The 18,602-nt window shown below is 43.3% G+C and overlaps 1 protein-coding gene across 1 annotated transcript; it reads left to right on the plus strand.

Annotated features, from left to right (window-relative positions):
* The first annotated feature begins 1,880 nt into the window (after window positions 1–1,880).
* rnd1b (Rho family GTPase 1b) lies at window positions 1,881–18,147 on the plus strand. Its single transcript, XM_058084989.2, has 5 exons — window positions 1,881–2,839; window positions 4,676–4,763; window positions 11,696–11,805; window positions 12,313–12,447; window positions 14,342–18,147. The coding sequence occupies exons 1-5, from the start codon at window positions 2,636–2,638 to the stop codon at window positions 14,585–14,587; spliced, it is 783 nt and encodes a 260-aa protein (XP_057940972.2). The 5' UTR covers window positions 1,881–2,635; the 3' UTR covers window positions 14,588–18,147.
* The last annotated feature ends 455 nt before the right edge of the window (window positions 18,148–18,602 follow it).

The following is an 18,602-nucleotide window of genomic DNA, read 5'->3' on the forward strand; positions in this document are numbered from 1 at the left end:
AAGGGAACATGACTATACGCAGCTCCCATTTACGACACTAGATGGGCACCTGAATGCACCAGGGCAGCGCGCAGGTTTCAGAGTTGTCGTAACATTTGATGTTCAACTAACAGTGTGGGCTTATAAACGTGAGTAACCAGGTTATTTCTCATTCCTTCAATGCTAGACGCTGTTGGCACCGTCATATTGGAGTGTGTTGGGATTCAGACACCGTGAGCATTGCCACTAATGGATATTGTTAGCATGCCATTTTAGTGTGTTTAGTGTACTGCTTATAGCTGAGATGTTATGTTGCTTACTGCTGAGCTAAGTTAGCCATTGCCACTAATGGATATTGTTAGCATGTTATGAGATGTTATGTTGCTAACTGCTGAGCTAAGTTAGTATTGCCACTAATGGATATTGTTAGCATGTTATGAGATGTTATGTTGCTAACTGCTGAGCTAAGTTAGCATTGCCACTAATAGATATTGTTAGCATGTTATGAGATGTTATGTTGCTAACTGCTGAGCTCAGTTAGCATTGCCACTAATTCATGCTATTGTTAGCATGCTATTTCAGTGTGTTTAGTGTACTGCTTATAGCTGAGATGTTATGTTGCTAACTGCTAGCTTTATAAATATTGCAGTAGGGTAGATGAATATCATTAATTATTCCCAATAACATATAGTTAAAGGCAAATTGTCTATTTGAGAAGTGTGTATCAAACTGGTAGCCCTTAGCATTCATCAGGACCCAAGAAGTAAGAAGTTTCTAAAAGGTTGGTGACCCCGGTCTAAGACATTCAAATAAAAACAATAAGTGGATATTCTTGTGACTCACTTAACCCTTAATGCTCAGTACATTTTACTGCATTTAATGATGCTGGGAAATCCCATAAAATTCACTCAAACATGTGAATTCATCTTAAATGACGTGGTGTCTTTGAACGGAACTCCTCATTGCTCATAATAAAACAGTTCAAATCTGATTCACATAATCAGATATTAAAGTATCCATCCATCCGTCTTCTGTGCTGCGTATCCTCACTAGGGTCGCGGGGGGATGCTGGAGCCTATCCCAGCTGACTTCAGGCAAGAATTAAGTGTTGGGTAAATAGATTTTCAGACATGTGTGCCATCTTTTCATTTGATTTAAATGTTGCCGCTGTAAATACATACAAATATACATAATCCTGTCACAATCTGCATCGCCTCCTGTGTGACAGTTTTTGTGTTTTACATGGTTTGCCTTAGTTCCGGTTTTCATGCTCTTATTTTGTAGTATTTCCTGTGTTGGTCTGTTCTGTGTCCCGTCACTTTTACTTTCCCTTTCTACGTGCACCTGTTTCTAATTTGATTGTCTTATTTAGTTCAGCCGGGTGTGTCTGTTTGTTGTTGGTTCATTGTTTGTCCTTTGCAACATGTCGTATGCCAGTGCTGTATTCACCGTATTTCAGAAATAAAAGCTAAGCTTTTTCCTGCACCATTCGCTTCATCTCTGCATCCTGGGGTCGCATCGCATCACCCGCATGCCGAACCGTGACAAATCCTGCCCTATAATTTGACTTTCTTTCAATTAAAAATACGGTAAAATGGCCATATTTCAGACATAGTGAGACATAATGATTAATTAATTTGTAAACCGGGATTAAAATGTTTGATTTGACAGCCCTACTTTTAATACAATTCAGACATGTTTACAATCCTTGGAACTGGTTTTAAATGCAGAGAAACAGTCATGTCATTCTCTCAAACCTGAAATTAGCCTGCCAAGACCATTAGCACTAGAAACGGTAAGCCAATAGAGATGGTTACTAATTACAAATATCTAGTCTATAAATTTCAAGTGAAACTTGGATTTTATTATCGATTTTAATATTATTATCGGATTTTTATTACCTGTTTCTCCCTCAGAGCTTGGAAATATCTTGTTTCTGCAACATTTACCACTGATTGATTGGTGGTGATGTTCTGTATATGAGTGCCTCCTTAAAATGTCTTATGTCTATCATTGTGCACTACGCTTTATTACTGGTTGTGGTCGTCTCACTCACCATTGTGAGTTATATGCCAAAGCAGAGTGGTCCTGCTTGAGCTCCCGGAGGTATACTCACAGGAGGATGTTGATTTACAAATCTCTTCTTGCATTACTTCCACCCTATTTATGCTCTATGATGCTCTATGCTGCAGAAATCAAGGAGCACGTATGCCTTATGATCCTGCACAGTTCATCACATAAATGTACCCAGAGTCAGAACTGCCTACTTTTGTTTAAATAATTATGGCACCCTTTCTGTAAATCCTATAAAGTTCATCTCCCTTCTCATCTATCGCTGTGTAAGTCTGCTATATGATATATTGAACTGAAATTTCTGATCCCGACAAACAGTGATTTAGAAAGGAAAATCTTGAAAATGATCAGGGTACTCAAACCTTTTCATACCACTGTATATGAATTATTTTAAATGACCCCTCTCTATACGATGACGTGCCATCGAACCAGTGTATGTGCTGAGTACATGCAGCACAAGATGCGAGAGTGATGGAATGGCTGCCTCCTATTGGCTGCTCCCCCCCTGTATAAAGAGCTGCAGTGGCAAATTCAATCAGATCAACTGCGGACACCCCTCGTGGGCGAGGAGAAACTGGTGCACATGTTATTCTTTTTCTTTTGCCTTGTACCGCTGATTATTCGCCATATTTCCACCAATTTCTACTGCACTATTGTGGCCACCATGAAGGAGAGGAGAAACACGCACCCACCGATGGTGGCAAGATGCAAGCTGGTTCTGGTGGGAGACGTCCAATGCGGGAAAACGGCAATGTTGCAAGTGCTGGCTAAGGACTGTTATCCAGAGGTATGTATGTCTGACTGCAGAAGGTGCAAGCGTTTCCTCTTCCACCTAAAATGTTGTCTACATCTGTTCCCATTCAGACCTTTAAATAGGCACACATTTCTTGTTACTGATGTCTGTTGTGCTTAGACAGCGCTGACTGTCTGCAGCAGTGCCGATTAGACACACAAGCTGCTTTGACGTATTTACAGTGCATCCGGAAAGGTTTTTTTGACATGTTTTGAATTTATTAAAAATAGAAAACAAAAAAATCACATTTACATAAGTATTCACAGCCTTTGCTTAATACTTTGTTGATCCACCTTTGGCAGCAATTACAGCCTCAAGTCTTTTTGAATATGATCCCACAAGTTTAGCACACCTATCTTTAGGCAGTTTTGCCCATTCTTCTTTGCAATAAGTCTCAAGCTCCATCAGGTTGGATGGGAGACGTCTGTGCACAGCCATTTTCAGATCTCTCCAGAGATGTTCGATCGGATTCAAGTCTAGACTCTGGCTGGGCCACTCCAGGACATTCACGGAGTGGTTCTGAAGCCAATCTTTTGAGATCTTGGCTGTGTGCTAATGTCTACTGTCTATATGGTCAAGGTACATGACCAGTCTACTGAGGTCAAGAGCGCTCTGGAGCAGGTTTTCATCCAGGATATCTCTATATATTGCTGCATTCGTTTTCCTTCTATCCTGACTAGTCTGCCAGTTCCTGCTGCTGAAAAACATCCCCACAGCATGATGCTGCCACCACCATGCTTCACTGTAGGGATGGTATTGGCCTGGTGATGAGCAGTGCCTGGTTTCCTCCAAACATGGCGCCTGGCATTCACACCAAAGAGTTCAATCTTTGTCTCATCAGACCAGAGAATTTTGTTTCTCATGGTCTGAGAGTCATTCAGATGCTTTTTGGCAAATTCCAGACGGGCTGCCATGTTCCTTTTACTAAGGAGTGGCTTTCGTCTGGCCACTCTACCATACAGGCCTGATTGGTGGATTGCTGCAGAGATGGTTGTCCTTCTGGAAGGCTCTCCTCTCTCCACAGAGGAACGCTGGAGCTCTGACAGAGTGACCATCGGGGCCTTGGTCACCTCCCTGACTAAGGCCCTTCTTCCCCGATCGCTCAGTTTAGAAGGCCGGCCAGCTCTAGGAAGAGTCCTGGTGGTTCCAAACGTCTTCCATTTACGAATAATGGAGGCCACTGTGCTCATTGGGACCTTCAAAGCAGCAAAAAATTTTCTGTATCCTTCCCCAGATTTGTGCCTCAAGACAATCCTGTCTCGCAGGTCTACAGACAGTTCTTTTTACTTCATGCTTGGTGTTTGTGCTCTGACATGCACAGTCAACTGTGGGACCTTATATAGACAGTTATTATATTTCCAAATCATGTCCAATCAACTGAATTTACTGCAGGTGGACTCCAATTAAGCTGTAGAAAGATCTCAAGGATGATCAGTGGAAAAAAGATGCACCTGAGCTCAATTTTGAGCTTCATTGCAAAGGCTGTGAATACTTGTGTAAATGTGATTTTTTTGTTTTCTATTTTTAATAAATTCAAAACATGTCAAAAAAACATTTTTTCACATTGTCATAATGGAGTATTTTGTGTAGAATTTTGAGGTAAGAGATTAATTTAATTCAGTTTGGAATGAGGCTGTAACATGACAAAATGTAGAAAAAGTGAAGCGCTGTGAATACTTTCCGGATGCACTGTATCTCAGCACTTGACCTTTTTTGGTGCAATTTTCCCACATTCTATACAGCAATTCCCCTTTCCATACCTGTTGCTGACTGGCTGAGTGACACCTCCCCCACTAATGGCAGCATGCTCATTTTCATTGTTCCACGCAGACCTACATGCCGACAGTGTTTGAGAACTACACTGCCTGTCTGGAGCTGGAGGAGCAAAGAGTGGAGCTCAGTCTTTGGGACACGTCAGGTAATTAGTATTACATATTTTTACTGAATGTACATGATTAAAGGATGTGTGATATACAATATGAACGATGAAACATTTGACTATTGAAGAGTATGGGAAGTCACAGATTTTTCGGTTGGGTGAGGTTATTGAGGTAATTGTCTTGATTACTGCATGTGAAAAGATAATTAAAAAGGTTATTTTGGATTGACTGGCTCTGACTCCTTGCAAGTCAAGTTGCCAGCTTCTGTCAAAGTTTATATTAAGTAGGGTTGGGCCATATTTGCTATATGCTGGTATACTAGTATATTTTCTTCCAATGATAAGAAAATGACGTATACCGGTATAAAGGATAAAGTAAACAAGCAGAGTTGGTGTTTGCTCGCCACAGCGGATACCTAAGATGAATCAAATGCTGTCATGGTGAGAGGGGAACGTTCGCGTTTGGAGAAGTATTTACCCGGCGGACCTCCGGACCTAAACAGGTTGAAACGGTGACAAACGGCAGTGAAAGTTGGCCGAATCTCCTCTTAGAGCTTAGTTTAGCACGCTAAGTGGTTCTTCGATGAGTATATTTTCACCACATTGTGTTTTAAGGCTTTAATGTAAGGAATGTTTTACAATGTCCAATGAATACTTGCAGATTCTGAGTGGGGGAAAAAACGCAGCTCATCTGAGCAGTAAACACTCTCCACACACAAACAAGCTAAACACAGGTCTCACACAGGTCCACGATACACTAGTGGTGCTAATGTGAATGACACCATGACTAAAATGACTGAAGAAATTGTCGAAAAAATGTTGTGATAATATTGAATATTGACAATATTTGATTACTGACCAGCAACATTTGATATTGTGACAGGCCTCTCTTCAGTACTCCATGACCTTTCTTTACTGTTTTCTTTATTTTACTCTGTTAGCACTAGGTATGAAGGAGCCTACTCCAGTAGGCTTTGAGCAAAAGGTGGATACACAACATTCTGTCATTGTTAAATATGTAGTGGTGTGCTTTTGCAATCCAAAATCAAAAAGTCTGGAGTTGACTGTCTTCTCACATTTCTTCTGACATTTTTTATAGCACCATTTCAAGCGGCCTGGCACGTCTGAACTCTATCTTAGGACCTTCAGATTGCAAACCAAGCACTCTACTAGCTGAGCTATACGGCTGTCAGATGACCAATCAGAATATTCCTAATGCTAAAGTGCGCCAAATGATTAAGTAAGCTATGCCATGGTTGTTGAATCCACAAAGTGATTCACTAATGGAAAATTCTAAGTGACTTTTCACTAGCAGAGGTTGCCATTTAAATTGTCCATTCCGAGGTCGGTCACTTTATTGCTTGTGAGGCTCTATTTGGGCTGGAGAATCCTATGACTTTAAATCGCGGGTCCAGCAGTGTAGCTTGCGACACGATGCTCACTGACTGCAAGGTGTGTAGCTTCTCCCGGAGGAGTCTTATGAGTTGCTCTCCCATTTCATGTGCAACCGCTGAGGCCGGCCTAGCCACTTCCTCCTGAAGGGATTGCTTTAGCATTTTCAAGAGGCTGCTGACAGGTCAACTGTGGCATCACAGAACGGAGCCAGCAGGGAAACGCCCCTCCAACAATGTCAAGAGTGGTATGTGGTGTTGGAGCCCTGCCGATGCTGCTCCAACTGGCTCCCTTCATTCAACCAATTGTTGCAGCATTTTAGTATGAGCTGTTGAGCTGCCATCTTGTCTCAAACTCTTGCAGCAATTTCTTGTTTGGTGCTGGTGCTGCTTCTAAAGTAGCCAACCCCCTTCCTTGATTTGGCTCGGATGCCAGATAGAACAGGGTGGTCAAGTGCCTTCTTCACGATCAGGTTGAGTGTGTGAGCAATCCAAATATGATGCCGGAGCTTCGGGTCTTTCACACAGGCAACCATGTTGGGCGCACCATCAGTGACCACACGTCACTTTTTTAGTGGCCCCCCATTCCTCCACAGCTGGCTCTTTCATCTCCATCTCACCTTCTCTCTCTGAACTCCAAACTAACGTAAGTGTACTACTACTACTACTCCTACTCCTAACCAAACACTCCAAACTATCGCCAAACACTATCCACTCGCTCAACTGGCTGATTCTCTCCACAAAACCCCACATTTTAATGTCTAAGCCTGAGGGGTTTATATCACTGAGTGGCAAGCAATCATCGCAATCAAATTCTGAACCAGTAACCAAATCAGTCAGGTCGTACAGCCGGGCAGCAAGGCTTCCGTCGTCGTCATTTCTGGCCCCCCCCCCAACGAATCATGCCTCGATAGACGCGTCGAGGAAGCACCCACTCAATTACTCGACACACGCGTCGAAGCCCCCGGCACCGGTACCAATTAGTTAATAAGTGGACAGTGTCTTTCATCTGCTGTAATATCATGATATTTATAGTACTGCATAAAGTATCCAGGTGGGTGAGCTTGATGCTGTATTTGAACTCACACCATCCTGACTAAGAACCTGATGCTCTACTAACAGAGCCAAACATTTGCAATGGATTCAGCAGTATGTGTGTAGTTGTAGGCGCTGTAATTATAGGGCATTGCTGCATTCATTCATTCATTCATTCATTCATTCATTCATTCTCTACCGCTTATCCTCACGAGGGTTGCGGGGGTGCTGGAGCCTATCCCAGCTGTCTTCGGGCCAGAGGCGGGGTAAACCCTGGACTGGTGGCCAGCCAATCACAGGGCACATATAGACAAACAACCATTCCCACCTACATTCATACCTATGGACAATTTGGAGTGGCTAATTAACCTAGCATGTTTTTGGAATGTGGGAGGAAACCGAAGAAAACCCACGCATGCACGAGGAGAAGGGCATTGCTGCACCGCTCTTTGAATATTACAATGTAGGATATTTTGAAAAGCCTGAATAGGTACCTCACTTGTCCCAAGTAAGCTGAATATTTTGATGTTGGCTTTGTTTAAAACTGGGTTAGAAATGGAGGAGTAGCTTAGTGGTCAAAAAATGAGGCGGATTAAGAAGTCGGAAGAAAGAATAGATTTTGCGAATGCTTTCAACATTCACACAATAAAGAGATGAAAATGGCCGACCTACAATAGCGTGTGAATGTTGTCAGAATTCACACAGTAAACATTAAACGCATCACAACTGAGCATTATCATGTTAATTACAGACTTTTGTGTTGGATCCCATTTGAGTTTGCAGAATTAAGTGGCCAGTTAGTGTATTTGCCTCGCTTGTCAAATGTAGTTTTCCCAGGTCTAACACGTGACTAGAACCCAGGCATGTAAACAAGAGCGAGAGTGAGGGAGAGGCAATATTGTGTCCGCTTCACTTGTAGTTCTTGCCAACTTTGGGCATCATATGTTCATTTGCAGTCAGCGTGAAAAAGAAGGTCAGTGTGTCAGGGCGGATCTCCTCTGGGATCTGCCGTCTACTGTGTTGACCTGGTTACCGTCACCACCTGTTTAATCCCTCTGGATGCTGACTGTAATGTAGTCCCGAGGTCAGCATTGAGTTGGGCCTGATGCCGGGGGATGAGGGTGCAAAGCAGGAGTGGGTTTTCCAGAGCAGACAGACACAGGAGGCAGCCTGGAAACTCTAGTGACCTGCATTTTTTTCTGCCATATGCCGCTTCGGGTCGCTTGCACAAACAGCACAATGCAGGGGATTAAGGATGGGAATCCAACCACTGGAGCAGCCCATCTGACTGACCCATGGAGTTGGGTTCTTGGCTTGGGTTCTTTTGGTAGCTTTTCTCCCCCGTTGAGCCGTGTTTGTTCAAGCATATTTGATTTGGGAAGTTTTTGCATCATGTGTTCTTCCATTCCATTAAATTAATTCCATTAAAGTAAATTTGCAGCAAATTCATTCATAAAAATGAGGATAGAGGAATTATTTTGGTCTTTCTGTGCAATGCATTCGTTACCCACCCCAAGAACACAAATGCTAGCAAGGTGTCAGTAGTTTACGATATGGTAGTGTAGTGTCCATATTTCCATGACATGAACCAAGACGTACCCGACTGACTAATAAACAGAAGGACAAGCAGGCAGGCATAAATAGGGTACGTCATTATTTTTTACTGTGGTTATTTTTTGTCCTGTTTGAGTCATATTATTCTTACCCCATAATCCAAATGGTCGAGTCCTGGCCATCTTTTCCTGACTATTTTTATCATTCTCCATGAACCAAGAAGTAGCCTGCAAACTCATAAATGGATGGACAAGCAGGATTGTTTGGTGCCATGACTGTACGCGAGTCCGTCGGAGTGTATGATGGTTTTATGATAGTTAGGATGCTAATGGTGGATGTCTTTCAAAGCCCTGATACACATACACTACACAATCAACACTTCCTGTTGTTGACTTGGTCCTTCAGCAGTTTCAGTTTTTCCTTCTAGCTTTTTTTTCCTTGTAGTTTTTTTAAACTCAACAACCGACTAGGCCAAGCTAGCCTGTCGACTTGGACTTCCAGCAGTGTTACCAGAGTTTTTCTTGGAGTTTCCTGAAAACTAGATGAATGATGTGAGCATGGCTTCGTGCACCACTAACTGTCAGGACCCCTACGCCCCCAGACCCATCCTTTCCCTCTTCCCCTTAATGATTGGATCAAAACAACCTTTATAAAGATTAATCAAAAAACTATTTTCATTTGTGGAGATTTCAATATTGAGCTTCTGAATCCACATAAGAAAAGACTTTATCGACACAATATACAGCTTGAGTTTATATCCCAAGATTACCGACCAAGTAGAATTACAGACCATGATGCCACCTTCATCTACAATATATTTGCCAATGACTTTGCCAACACCACTCCTAGTGGCCGGCTAATTAATGACATCAGCAATCATCTTCCAGTGTTCACAATTTACAACCATCATTACAAAAAAATACTTTATTCGTGAAACAGTTCCCTTAAGTTTTTTCCCTTAAGCTAGGTTTACTATCTACTAAGATGGAGCCGAGATGTTTCCTCACAGCGTGTCGCTATTCCGCATCCTGTGCCTTACAGCCGGCAAAGCCACTACTTCTACTGCTTGATATGGTGGAAATAATGTGTTAAGTATTCATAAAATAATAATAATAACAATAAACGCATGCCTGTATGGATACACATTTTTTATGTGTATCCACACAGCCATGCGTGTGCACATTCTTGTGTTCTTTCCCCGATGTCGTCCAGGCCATAAATCAATTTAGATGATCGTGTAATGAGAAATGAGTCATTTCCTTTTGTCTGCAGCTATAAGGGGACGACTGAACCTCCTCTGAAAGTTACAGTTGCCCAAAGTAAACGTATCATTCTATCAGAGATGTTTAAATGGAGCGTCTAGGTGGGGTGTCGGCATGGCTGTGTGTTTGAGTGTGATTGTCTGACGATGTGTCCCCACTGAGAGGAATGTCCCCAGGAGTGTGTGGGTGGGCACTTTGTGGTGTTGAATGGCTGACTGGCAATGGGAGCGAAGTGGGAGGGGTGGATGATGGTAGATGGTGGGTTCCAAGGCTGTTGCTGTGGTAACAACAGGGACTGGAGGAATTGCAGGCTGAGCAGAGGATTTTTTCGGGGGGTGGATTACTTAAGAATTCTGAGCATGAGTGGGAGCGTCTGTCTGCTCCGAGCTAAACTTTCCACTTGTGTAATCTCCTGCAAGAGGAGATGAATGAGGATGATCACTGATGCTAGACTGTCATCATCCCTTTCTCTGGAACGGAATAGATCCTGTATGAGCAAAGGGACACTTCCAGGGACAGCAACGTGAGGCTCGTCAGGGGAAGTGATAATCATTTCACATAATCCCTGCAGATGGAGCGTTCCTCTTTCCTCCCTGTTGCGGCTGCTGTATCACTGTATCGTTTTACTCGGACTAAAGGTCTGCCGTCAGACTGAAACATTCCTGAGGCAATTATAAATCATGCATCTTTAATGTTGTACAATACAATCTTGTGTTATTGTGGTTGCAGTCTGCAGTGATATTCACTTTATTGGTGTATAATGATGATAACATAAATAGCTCAAGTTTCATTTAAAGGGCTCCACAGAGTAAAGTGTTTCTCACTAAAAAGAGCCTTTTCAACAAATGTTTATTGGGGAAAAAAATGTGTAAATAAATTCCCCACATTCGATTTCATAATTTAATTACATTTTTTATTTTGGACATGAAGTTGTATGACAGCTCCATAAGCAGGGAAGTCCATCATCAGCGACTCTCTGAGCCCAGTTCGGGTGGGATTTGGGTGCTGAGGAAAGTAGTTCTAGCTAGTTTCTGGGGACAGTTAAGTAAAGAGTTTGGCTTAAACAATATGCCTTCAAAAGCATCTTACAGGCGTTATTTTCTCTGCTATCCTGCCTGTCCATAGAGATGAGATCTAGCAACTTCCATGGTTTTCATTCATATTCTTACATGAATAACTATAACAAAAATGTTACTCTTATGAGCTATATTTGTTGTCATGGTTATACTATTTGTCCAAACAACTGTACCTTTAGTTGTAGCAGGCATTACAATGGTGTTTTTCCTTCTTTCCATGATTTTCTAGTTCATAATTACCTTTATGTTTAATACAGATTAGTGATCCAAGCCTTTTTATAATCAACAGGACAGGGGGCGTGGCTGGGATGTGCAATTGTTTTTATTGGCCTGGGATGAGCATTTTGGTGCCTGTTGTGACATTGTGCCTCTGTCCTTCTGTGGTGTTCGCTGACCTCTGCTGTTCTCCTCTCGCCATCGACACCTCTCTCCCTGGTCCTGGCAGAAGCCATGAGACATCCCTGCTTTCACTCTCCTAATGACCTCAGCTCTTGGGCTCTACCCGTTGCACGTGTTTGCCAGGTGTTCCTTTGTTTGAGCCTCGTTACATCTTCCCGTATTTTCCTGCCTGCAAGCTCGTAGGTCCTCTAGCATTGCTGAGCACACGTCTCGTGGCTTCGCCTATTAATGAGCATCCCTCTTCTGCCTGCAAGGTTCTTCATACTACGACAACGTGAGGCCTCTGTGCTACAGCAATTCTGATGCAGTGTTGCTGTGTTTTGACATCAGCCGACCAGACGCTGTGGACAGCAGTCTGAAGAAGGTAAAGGCACTCTTGGAACTTAACAGTTCATTCATCAATCAGGGTTTGGGTAGACTTGGGAGTTCATCCTCAATCCCAATTCTTCATCTTACCAAGACATTTTGGAATATTGGTGCAAATAGACATTTGTACTTAATTGAATAACATTTAAATCGAATCTTGCAAAGCAATTCTGGAAGATTATTTTCTGTTCCAGTGCAGAAATATGGAAAGATCCTCAAGGGTATGCTAGCGTGAGTTTGGTGTGGATGAACATGGGAACCCTGAACTCAACCACTTAAAACCCATTTTGGGATAACTAAAACAGAGATTGTGAAAAGGGGATCAACTACAGTCTTTCACTTACTGTAGGTGTAGTCCTGGTGCCCCCCATAGACTTCCATCCATATAGTACACATGAAGACATTCAGCTCTTTTTGTGTGTGAAATGAACCTGTGACGTTGTGCAATTAGTTTTTAAGTTATTATATATTAGCCGCAAAATGAATAACTGAATCCTGTCCACAGTGGAAGGCTGAGATCTTGGACTTCTGCCCAACAACACGCATCTTACTTATTGGCTGTAAGATTGACCTGAGGACCGATGTCTGCACTTTGATGGAACTGTCCAATCAGAAGCAGAGCCCAGTCACCTATGAGCAGGTGGGTGAGAAAGCATACATTAGGCTCTCATTTCGTAGACCTGGCGCGGCCTGTGTGTGGCCAGCATAATTAGCAATTTTTGTGAGTGGAGCAGTACAGAGCAGCTTGGCGCACCCATGCCTCCATCCCTCCGACCGGCTCAAGTGGCAAAGAGGGAGGAGAGAAGGCGTGAGGGTTTAACAATATGTAATCTTAACCAATTAAATGAACGCCATCAGAGGCCACCATGCGTCATTCACCACATAAACCACTGGTGGGACACGTCATCGGTTCCGGACAGTTACATTAAACACAGCAGCAGGCTAACCAAAGTATCCACCAGCATTCCTGCTCTACATGTCCAAATAGGAGAACCGTTGGTATATTCATATTCATTGAGAAAAAATGAACAGTAAAAAAATATATCCTACAGCCAGATTTTAACAACTAACTTTATATTAATCCTTGATTTTATTCATTAATTCATTCATTTCTTACCACTCACAAGGGTCGCGGGGCGAGAGGCGGGGTACACCCTGGACTGGTGGCCAGCCAATCACAGGGCACATACAGACAAACAACCATTCACACCCACATTCATACCTATGGACAATTTGGAATGGCCAATTAACCTAGCATGTTTTTGGAATGGGGGTGAAACCGGAGTACCCGGAGAAAACCCACGCATGCACGGGGAGAACATGGAAACTCCACACAGATTGAACTAAGGTCTCCTAACTGTGACGTCTGCACGCTAACCACTCGGCCGCCGTGCAGCCTTCCTTATTTTTAGTTGTTAATTATTATTTGTCTAGTGGCTCACTTTCTGTTTGCACAAATGTGTGTTGGCTCATTTGTGATTGGATGGTTACTTGGGGTGGGGGGCGATCTGACGTGTGAAGAAGCAGAACCACAGAGATGAACGATGAGTGGAACTGTCTTGTGCTTTTTTTCTAGCAGAGTTTTTACTTCTAAAATGTTGATTTGGGGGGACAAGCCATTTATTTATTTGGTCCTCCCTCCCCCGCCCCAGTGTAGCGTTGGCCCCGTTTTTAATTTAAAAAAGTACATGCTGGTTCAGATGCTTACATTAAATAGTGGTTGCTTGTTTTTTCCACTCAAATGTACGTGACACTCTAAAACATGTGCCTGTGAGGGTTTGCTGACGGTCTGCACTGCGGGCCTGTCAGCCAATTTACCATTAGGCCTCACAATAGATTGGCAAGCTTTCTCCGCACCTTTGGTGCGCTATTTTGTCACAAAATTGTCACTGTGCTAAGCTGAAAATGTAGACTCCTCCACTGGTGCGCCGCCACGCCCATATCAGCGCAGTCCAGTTTCCCAAATTGGCTGTGCCCAGTGGTGCACTGGACCAAATTACCACAGAGTAGGCCGTGCCACGCTGCGCCATGAAATTAGAGCCCTCAATGTTTACAATTTAATAAACAAAAAGGAAATCACAGCAACTGAAACATCAGTTCCAGCGTTTCTATTTATTTCATCATCTTTGTGACTTCCTTAATCCCCCTAAGTCGTACTGTATGACTCCAAATAGAAAGTAGCACACCATTTCTCCATACCCTGGGACCTTGGCTCGACGTCCATGCTCAACTTCAGTGGGGGGGGGGGGTCTGAGGGATCCCTCTCCAAGTGCATGAAGACTGGACCTTGTAAAGAAGACAAATGGTGGGATAAGAAGTGTGTGGAGTTTGAAACTAGATATAAAACATTGTAGCAAAAACTGCACCAGAAAGTCAAAGTTATGATGAGCATAACTTTATTTCACACTCGGTTCAGAGCGAGCTGGGATCGGCTCCAGCTTACCCGGCGTCCCTCGTGAGGATAAGCAAAATGAAAATGGATGGATGGATGGACAGTTGCAACAGTCACCAATAAGCCATGGTTTTTGTTCCAGGGTGCTGCTTTGGCCAAGCAGCTGGGGGTCGAGTCCTACCTGGAGTGCTCAGCCTTCACCTCCGAAAAGAGCATTCACAGTGTGTTCCGTACGGCGGCCATGATGTGCATCAACCAGCTGCAGCCCGTCCTGAAGCCTGGCCCCTCCCGCCGCCTGTCCAAAAGACTGCTTCACCTGTCCAGCAGGACGGACTTGCTCTCCTCCACGTTCAAGAAGGAGAAGACCAAGAGCTGCTCCGTCATGTGAGCCGCAACGGTTGCTGGTAAAAGTCTTCACTCCAGCCCCCTGCCTCTTTGGTCTCAGGGAAGGGGAGTGGGCACGGTGGTTTTATCTGGGCTGCCCGCTGATTCCTTCCCCCACCCACTAGAAACCAAACCCCCCTCAGAAGAAGTGGATCACCCGGCTGTCCACTTGCTCCTGAGCCTTCAGTACATACCTTTTCCCAGTAACCAACGTTAGTAAAGGCTTGAAGCCCCGAGTTGTCCATCATCATCTCCCTGCTATCTTCATGTAGCTCATGAATCATTCCAAAGTACAAAAATGAAGCTAGCATGCAGGTCAGTCAGGTGTGAAAGTTTGCTGCTGGCTTGCAATTGGATGTGTGGAAGCAATGTTGGAGGGGGCGGCAGGACCAGGTGAAGTTGGAGCTGCATGGTTAGGAGCTCATAACGCCACTGCTGGACGGGCTCCTGGGAAGGAGGTCCGGCAGGGGTAGGGTGGAGGTTGGATAATAAATAAAAGGTCAAAGGTAGCACTGGTGACGAGGCAAACGGAAACCTGGGATTAGACCATACCAATACCACACACATTGAGGCGTATTCTACAGTATTATTATTATTATTATTCATTCATTCTCTACCGCTTTTCCTCACGAGGGTCACGGGGGTGCTGGAGCCTATCCCAGCTGTCTTCGGGCGAGAGGCGGGGTACACCCTGGACTGGTGGCCAGCCAATCACAGGGCACATATAGACAAACAACCATTCCCACTCACATTCATACCTATGGACAATTTGGAGTGGCCAATTAACCTAGCATGTTTTTGGAATGTGGGAGGAGACCGGAGTACCCGGAGAAAACCCACGCGTGCACGGGGAGAACATGCAAACTCCACACAGAGATGGCAGAGGGTGGGAATTGAACCCTGGTCTCCTAGCTGTGAGGTCTGCGCGCTAACCACTAGACCGCCGTGCCGCCCTATTATTATTATTATTATTATACAGTGCTTTTGGCATATTTACTATATAAGCATAGACTAATGTAGCCAAGCCTTCTATGATTTGTAGCATATTATGATTAAAAGCTTTTTTAACACTTCTCAGAGGGAATTCTGCAGTTTGAAAAATAAACTATTCTAATGACCTCCTTATACAGCGACACACGTTCTTAACTCTTGGGTTTCTTGGTTAAGTGTGCAGCATTGATCCCAGTGCTTCGATTGCTAAAGCAATAATGATTGGCGTGTCAATGAAACATAATGTGTGGCAATAACCAAAAACACATCTTTGTGCTATTGTGGGTTGAAACATCTTTCTGTTGTAAAAACAGAAGAAAACAGGATCCTTCCTTCTCCTCCCCCCATTAAGTAATCACTAGGGTTGGGTGGTAACGACCTTAGCATGTATCATATTTTTGGGATGTATCACGTTATGACTATAGTTCAATTCAGCTGAGTCTCGTATAAAAGCTACAAACCCTAAACCAGGGGTGGGCAAATATTTTGACTCGTGGGCCGCATTGAGTTAACAAAATTGTCCAGGGGGCCAGAACATGTATTTAACACACACATTTTCCTTGAATGATTTGTCTAATTGTAGCTGTATGTTCTCATGTGGCTTTTTTCAGGAGCACTTTAAACATCAAACTATGTCACTAAATTTTACATTTAAAAAAAAAATGACTAAATAAGACATGTTGCCAGTTTGTATGTTAAAAGTTGAAATACTGAAAAAGCAACTGGCGGGCCGGATTCAAACACTTGGTGGGCCGCATGTGGCCCCCGGGCCGTAGTTTGCCCACCCCTGCCCTAAACCGTATAATAAAATCCACTTGGCTCAAATCGTGAAGTACATTATTGGTTTATTGCTAATAAACAAATACAATACGGCAAATGCATTCTACCTAACGATGCGTTTGTATTTCGGACTGGCTAATCATAGACGTGCTTGCTGACGCTCATGCGTCATGACTCTTCCTACTCAGCTGTTTGCGCTTGAGATGGTAGAACTCATTTCTTGTGTTCCCACCTTTTGCCGCCACTGTAGCTTTGCAAACTTTGCATGTTATGGTCTCTAGCCCCACATCTGCTCTATCGGAACCAAACCACTTCCATATTACATTTAGTAACAATTTCTTCATCTGCAGTCTCCGCTTTTCCTCTGCTTTCAGCCATGCTCATTTTCTCTTTTTTGTCTCTGCTCTGCCTTCCTCTGCCACCCCTGGACCGTGCATACATAGGGCCTTATGGAGCCTTTTCTTTTTTCCCCAATTCCTTTTTCCTCATTTGAATTTTTTAGAATTCCTTTTTACCACCATGGTGGGTTTCCTCCCACATTCCAAAAAAACACGTTAGCTTCATTGGCCACTCCAAATTGTCCATAGGTATGAATGTGGGCCCTGCCCAACCCCCACGCCCCCATTGGGGTAAGAATATGGCATAGAAAAAGGATGGATGAATCAATGGACAATTTTGCTCACTAATTCAAAAATGGGCTGCATGGTGGAGGAGTGGTTAGCAGGTTGGCCACACACAACCACCAAGTTAACCCTTGCTAGCTTCCATTCACGCTCCGTAAGAGGAGGTTCCGCCAACTTTTACCACTCTTTATCTCCATTGGAACATTTTGGGTTGGTGAGGAGGCGGTTTAGTGTTTGGAATGATTCCACCACGAATGAGTAAATACTTCCCCACACCAACATTCCTTCTCCTCAGAATGACGGCTTTCATTCACATGTCAATTTACACATTCCACATTTAACCGTGAATTCCCTTTTTATTGGCCAATTCTGTGATCCCGGTAATGCGGATATCATAGCTACATATCATACTACATGCTGCTTAACGTGTGAGTCGCCAATGCGTCAACAATGTTTTTATTATCATTGGAAGAATTTATACCAGTATCTCAAAAATATTGGCCAACCCCAGTAATCATTTGGATTTGGATTTTTTGGAGTAAAAGAAAAAGAGCTAATGTGGTGGAGCGGGGGGGGTCTAAGATCAGGAGATCCAAAAGTACAGGCTGGCCCTGTCTCCAGAGAGCTATTTTTCCATTCAAGTCTTTGCTAAATATTCCTGTGGTTTGGTTCTTTTCTTGTCTTGTGGGTGTTTGTGTATTTAAGTTGTATTCAAGACAATCTCTTGTGGGTGTTTGTGTATTTAGGTTGTATTCAAGACAATACATTGTGTGAGTTGTGTAAATATCCCAAGCTGCTCAGCGTGTCTTCATGGACGGTTGACTGAAGGCAAGATGATTTCCTTCCCGTTCATGGTCACTGAACTAATTTGTAATGTCACCTAGTACCTTGTCATTCTGAGTCTAGTAGTCAGTGTGGTATGATGATGCAGTCTAACCTCCAAGCATGTCCTAATAGTAATATGTATATATAATAGTAACGTATGACTGTAAATAAATCTATATATGATTGTTTTGTAATCACTGGAAGACATCTGCAGGGATGTTTTTTGGAAATATTGCTGATGAGGTGACTATTTGTTTTCCTGTTGACAGTACTGTTGTTTCAAATCTATTCTGGGGAAATCTGTGTTTTTTTTTGCTGTATTAAATTAAACTTGCCTTGTCCTGTACCTTTGACTTATTTTGCTATCTTTGGCCATTGAATATGTCAAGAACACCCCAAAACAGGTTACAATCAATCTCCCCAGATGCTCCAAAATTCCTGATGGTGATTTTAACCACTGTTCAATTGATATATCCCTGAAGGGATTAAAAAAAAAAATTGGACAAATGCTCCGGTTCTATTCCAAATGCTTCCAAGGCAGTCTCAGTTCCCTTGGTTCTGCAGACTATGACAGCATTTGGTTGCTCCAGCTTATGCACCTGTCGTCAAGAGGTCAGAAAAAGCAGCATTGATGGACTGGAATTGTTTACTGGTGTCCAACAACATTCCAGCAACTGTTCCAGACCTCGATGACCACCACAAGTGGAAACATTGCACAATCATCCCCATTCCTAAGAAGGGTTCCGTCAAGGAGCCTTTTATTCCTTTGTGTCCTTTAAATTGGCCCTCGGAGATAAAATG

The sequence above is a fragment of the Doryrhamphus excisus genome, linkage group LG17, assembly GCF_037039965.1.
Source record: "Doryrhamphus excisus strain RoL-2023G ecotype Guam linkage group LG17, RoL_Dexc_Guam_v1.1, whole genome shotgun sequence".
Lineage (NCBI taxonomy): Eukaryota > Metazoa > Chordata > Actinopteri > Syngnathiformes > Syngnathidae > Doryrhamphus > Doryrhamphus excisus.

Bases quoted from the DNA above. Each gene is read 5' to 3' on its own strand.
- rnd1b (XM_058084989.2), top strand. From the start codon at position 2,636: ATGTTATTCTTTTTCTTTTGCCTTGTACCGCTGATTATTCGCCATATT. The intron at 2,840-4,675 runs GTATGTATGTCT...TGTTCCACGCAG, and splicing joins CTAAGGACTGTTATCCAGAG to ACCTACATGCCGACAGTGTT. The intron at 12,448-14,341 runs GTGGGTGAGAAA...TTTTTGTTCCAG, and splicing joins GCCCAGTCACCTATGAGCAG to GGTGCTGCTTTGGCCAAGCA.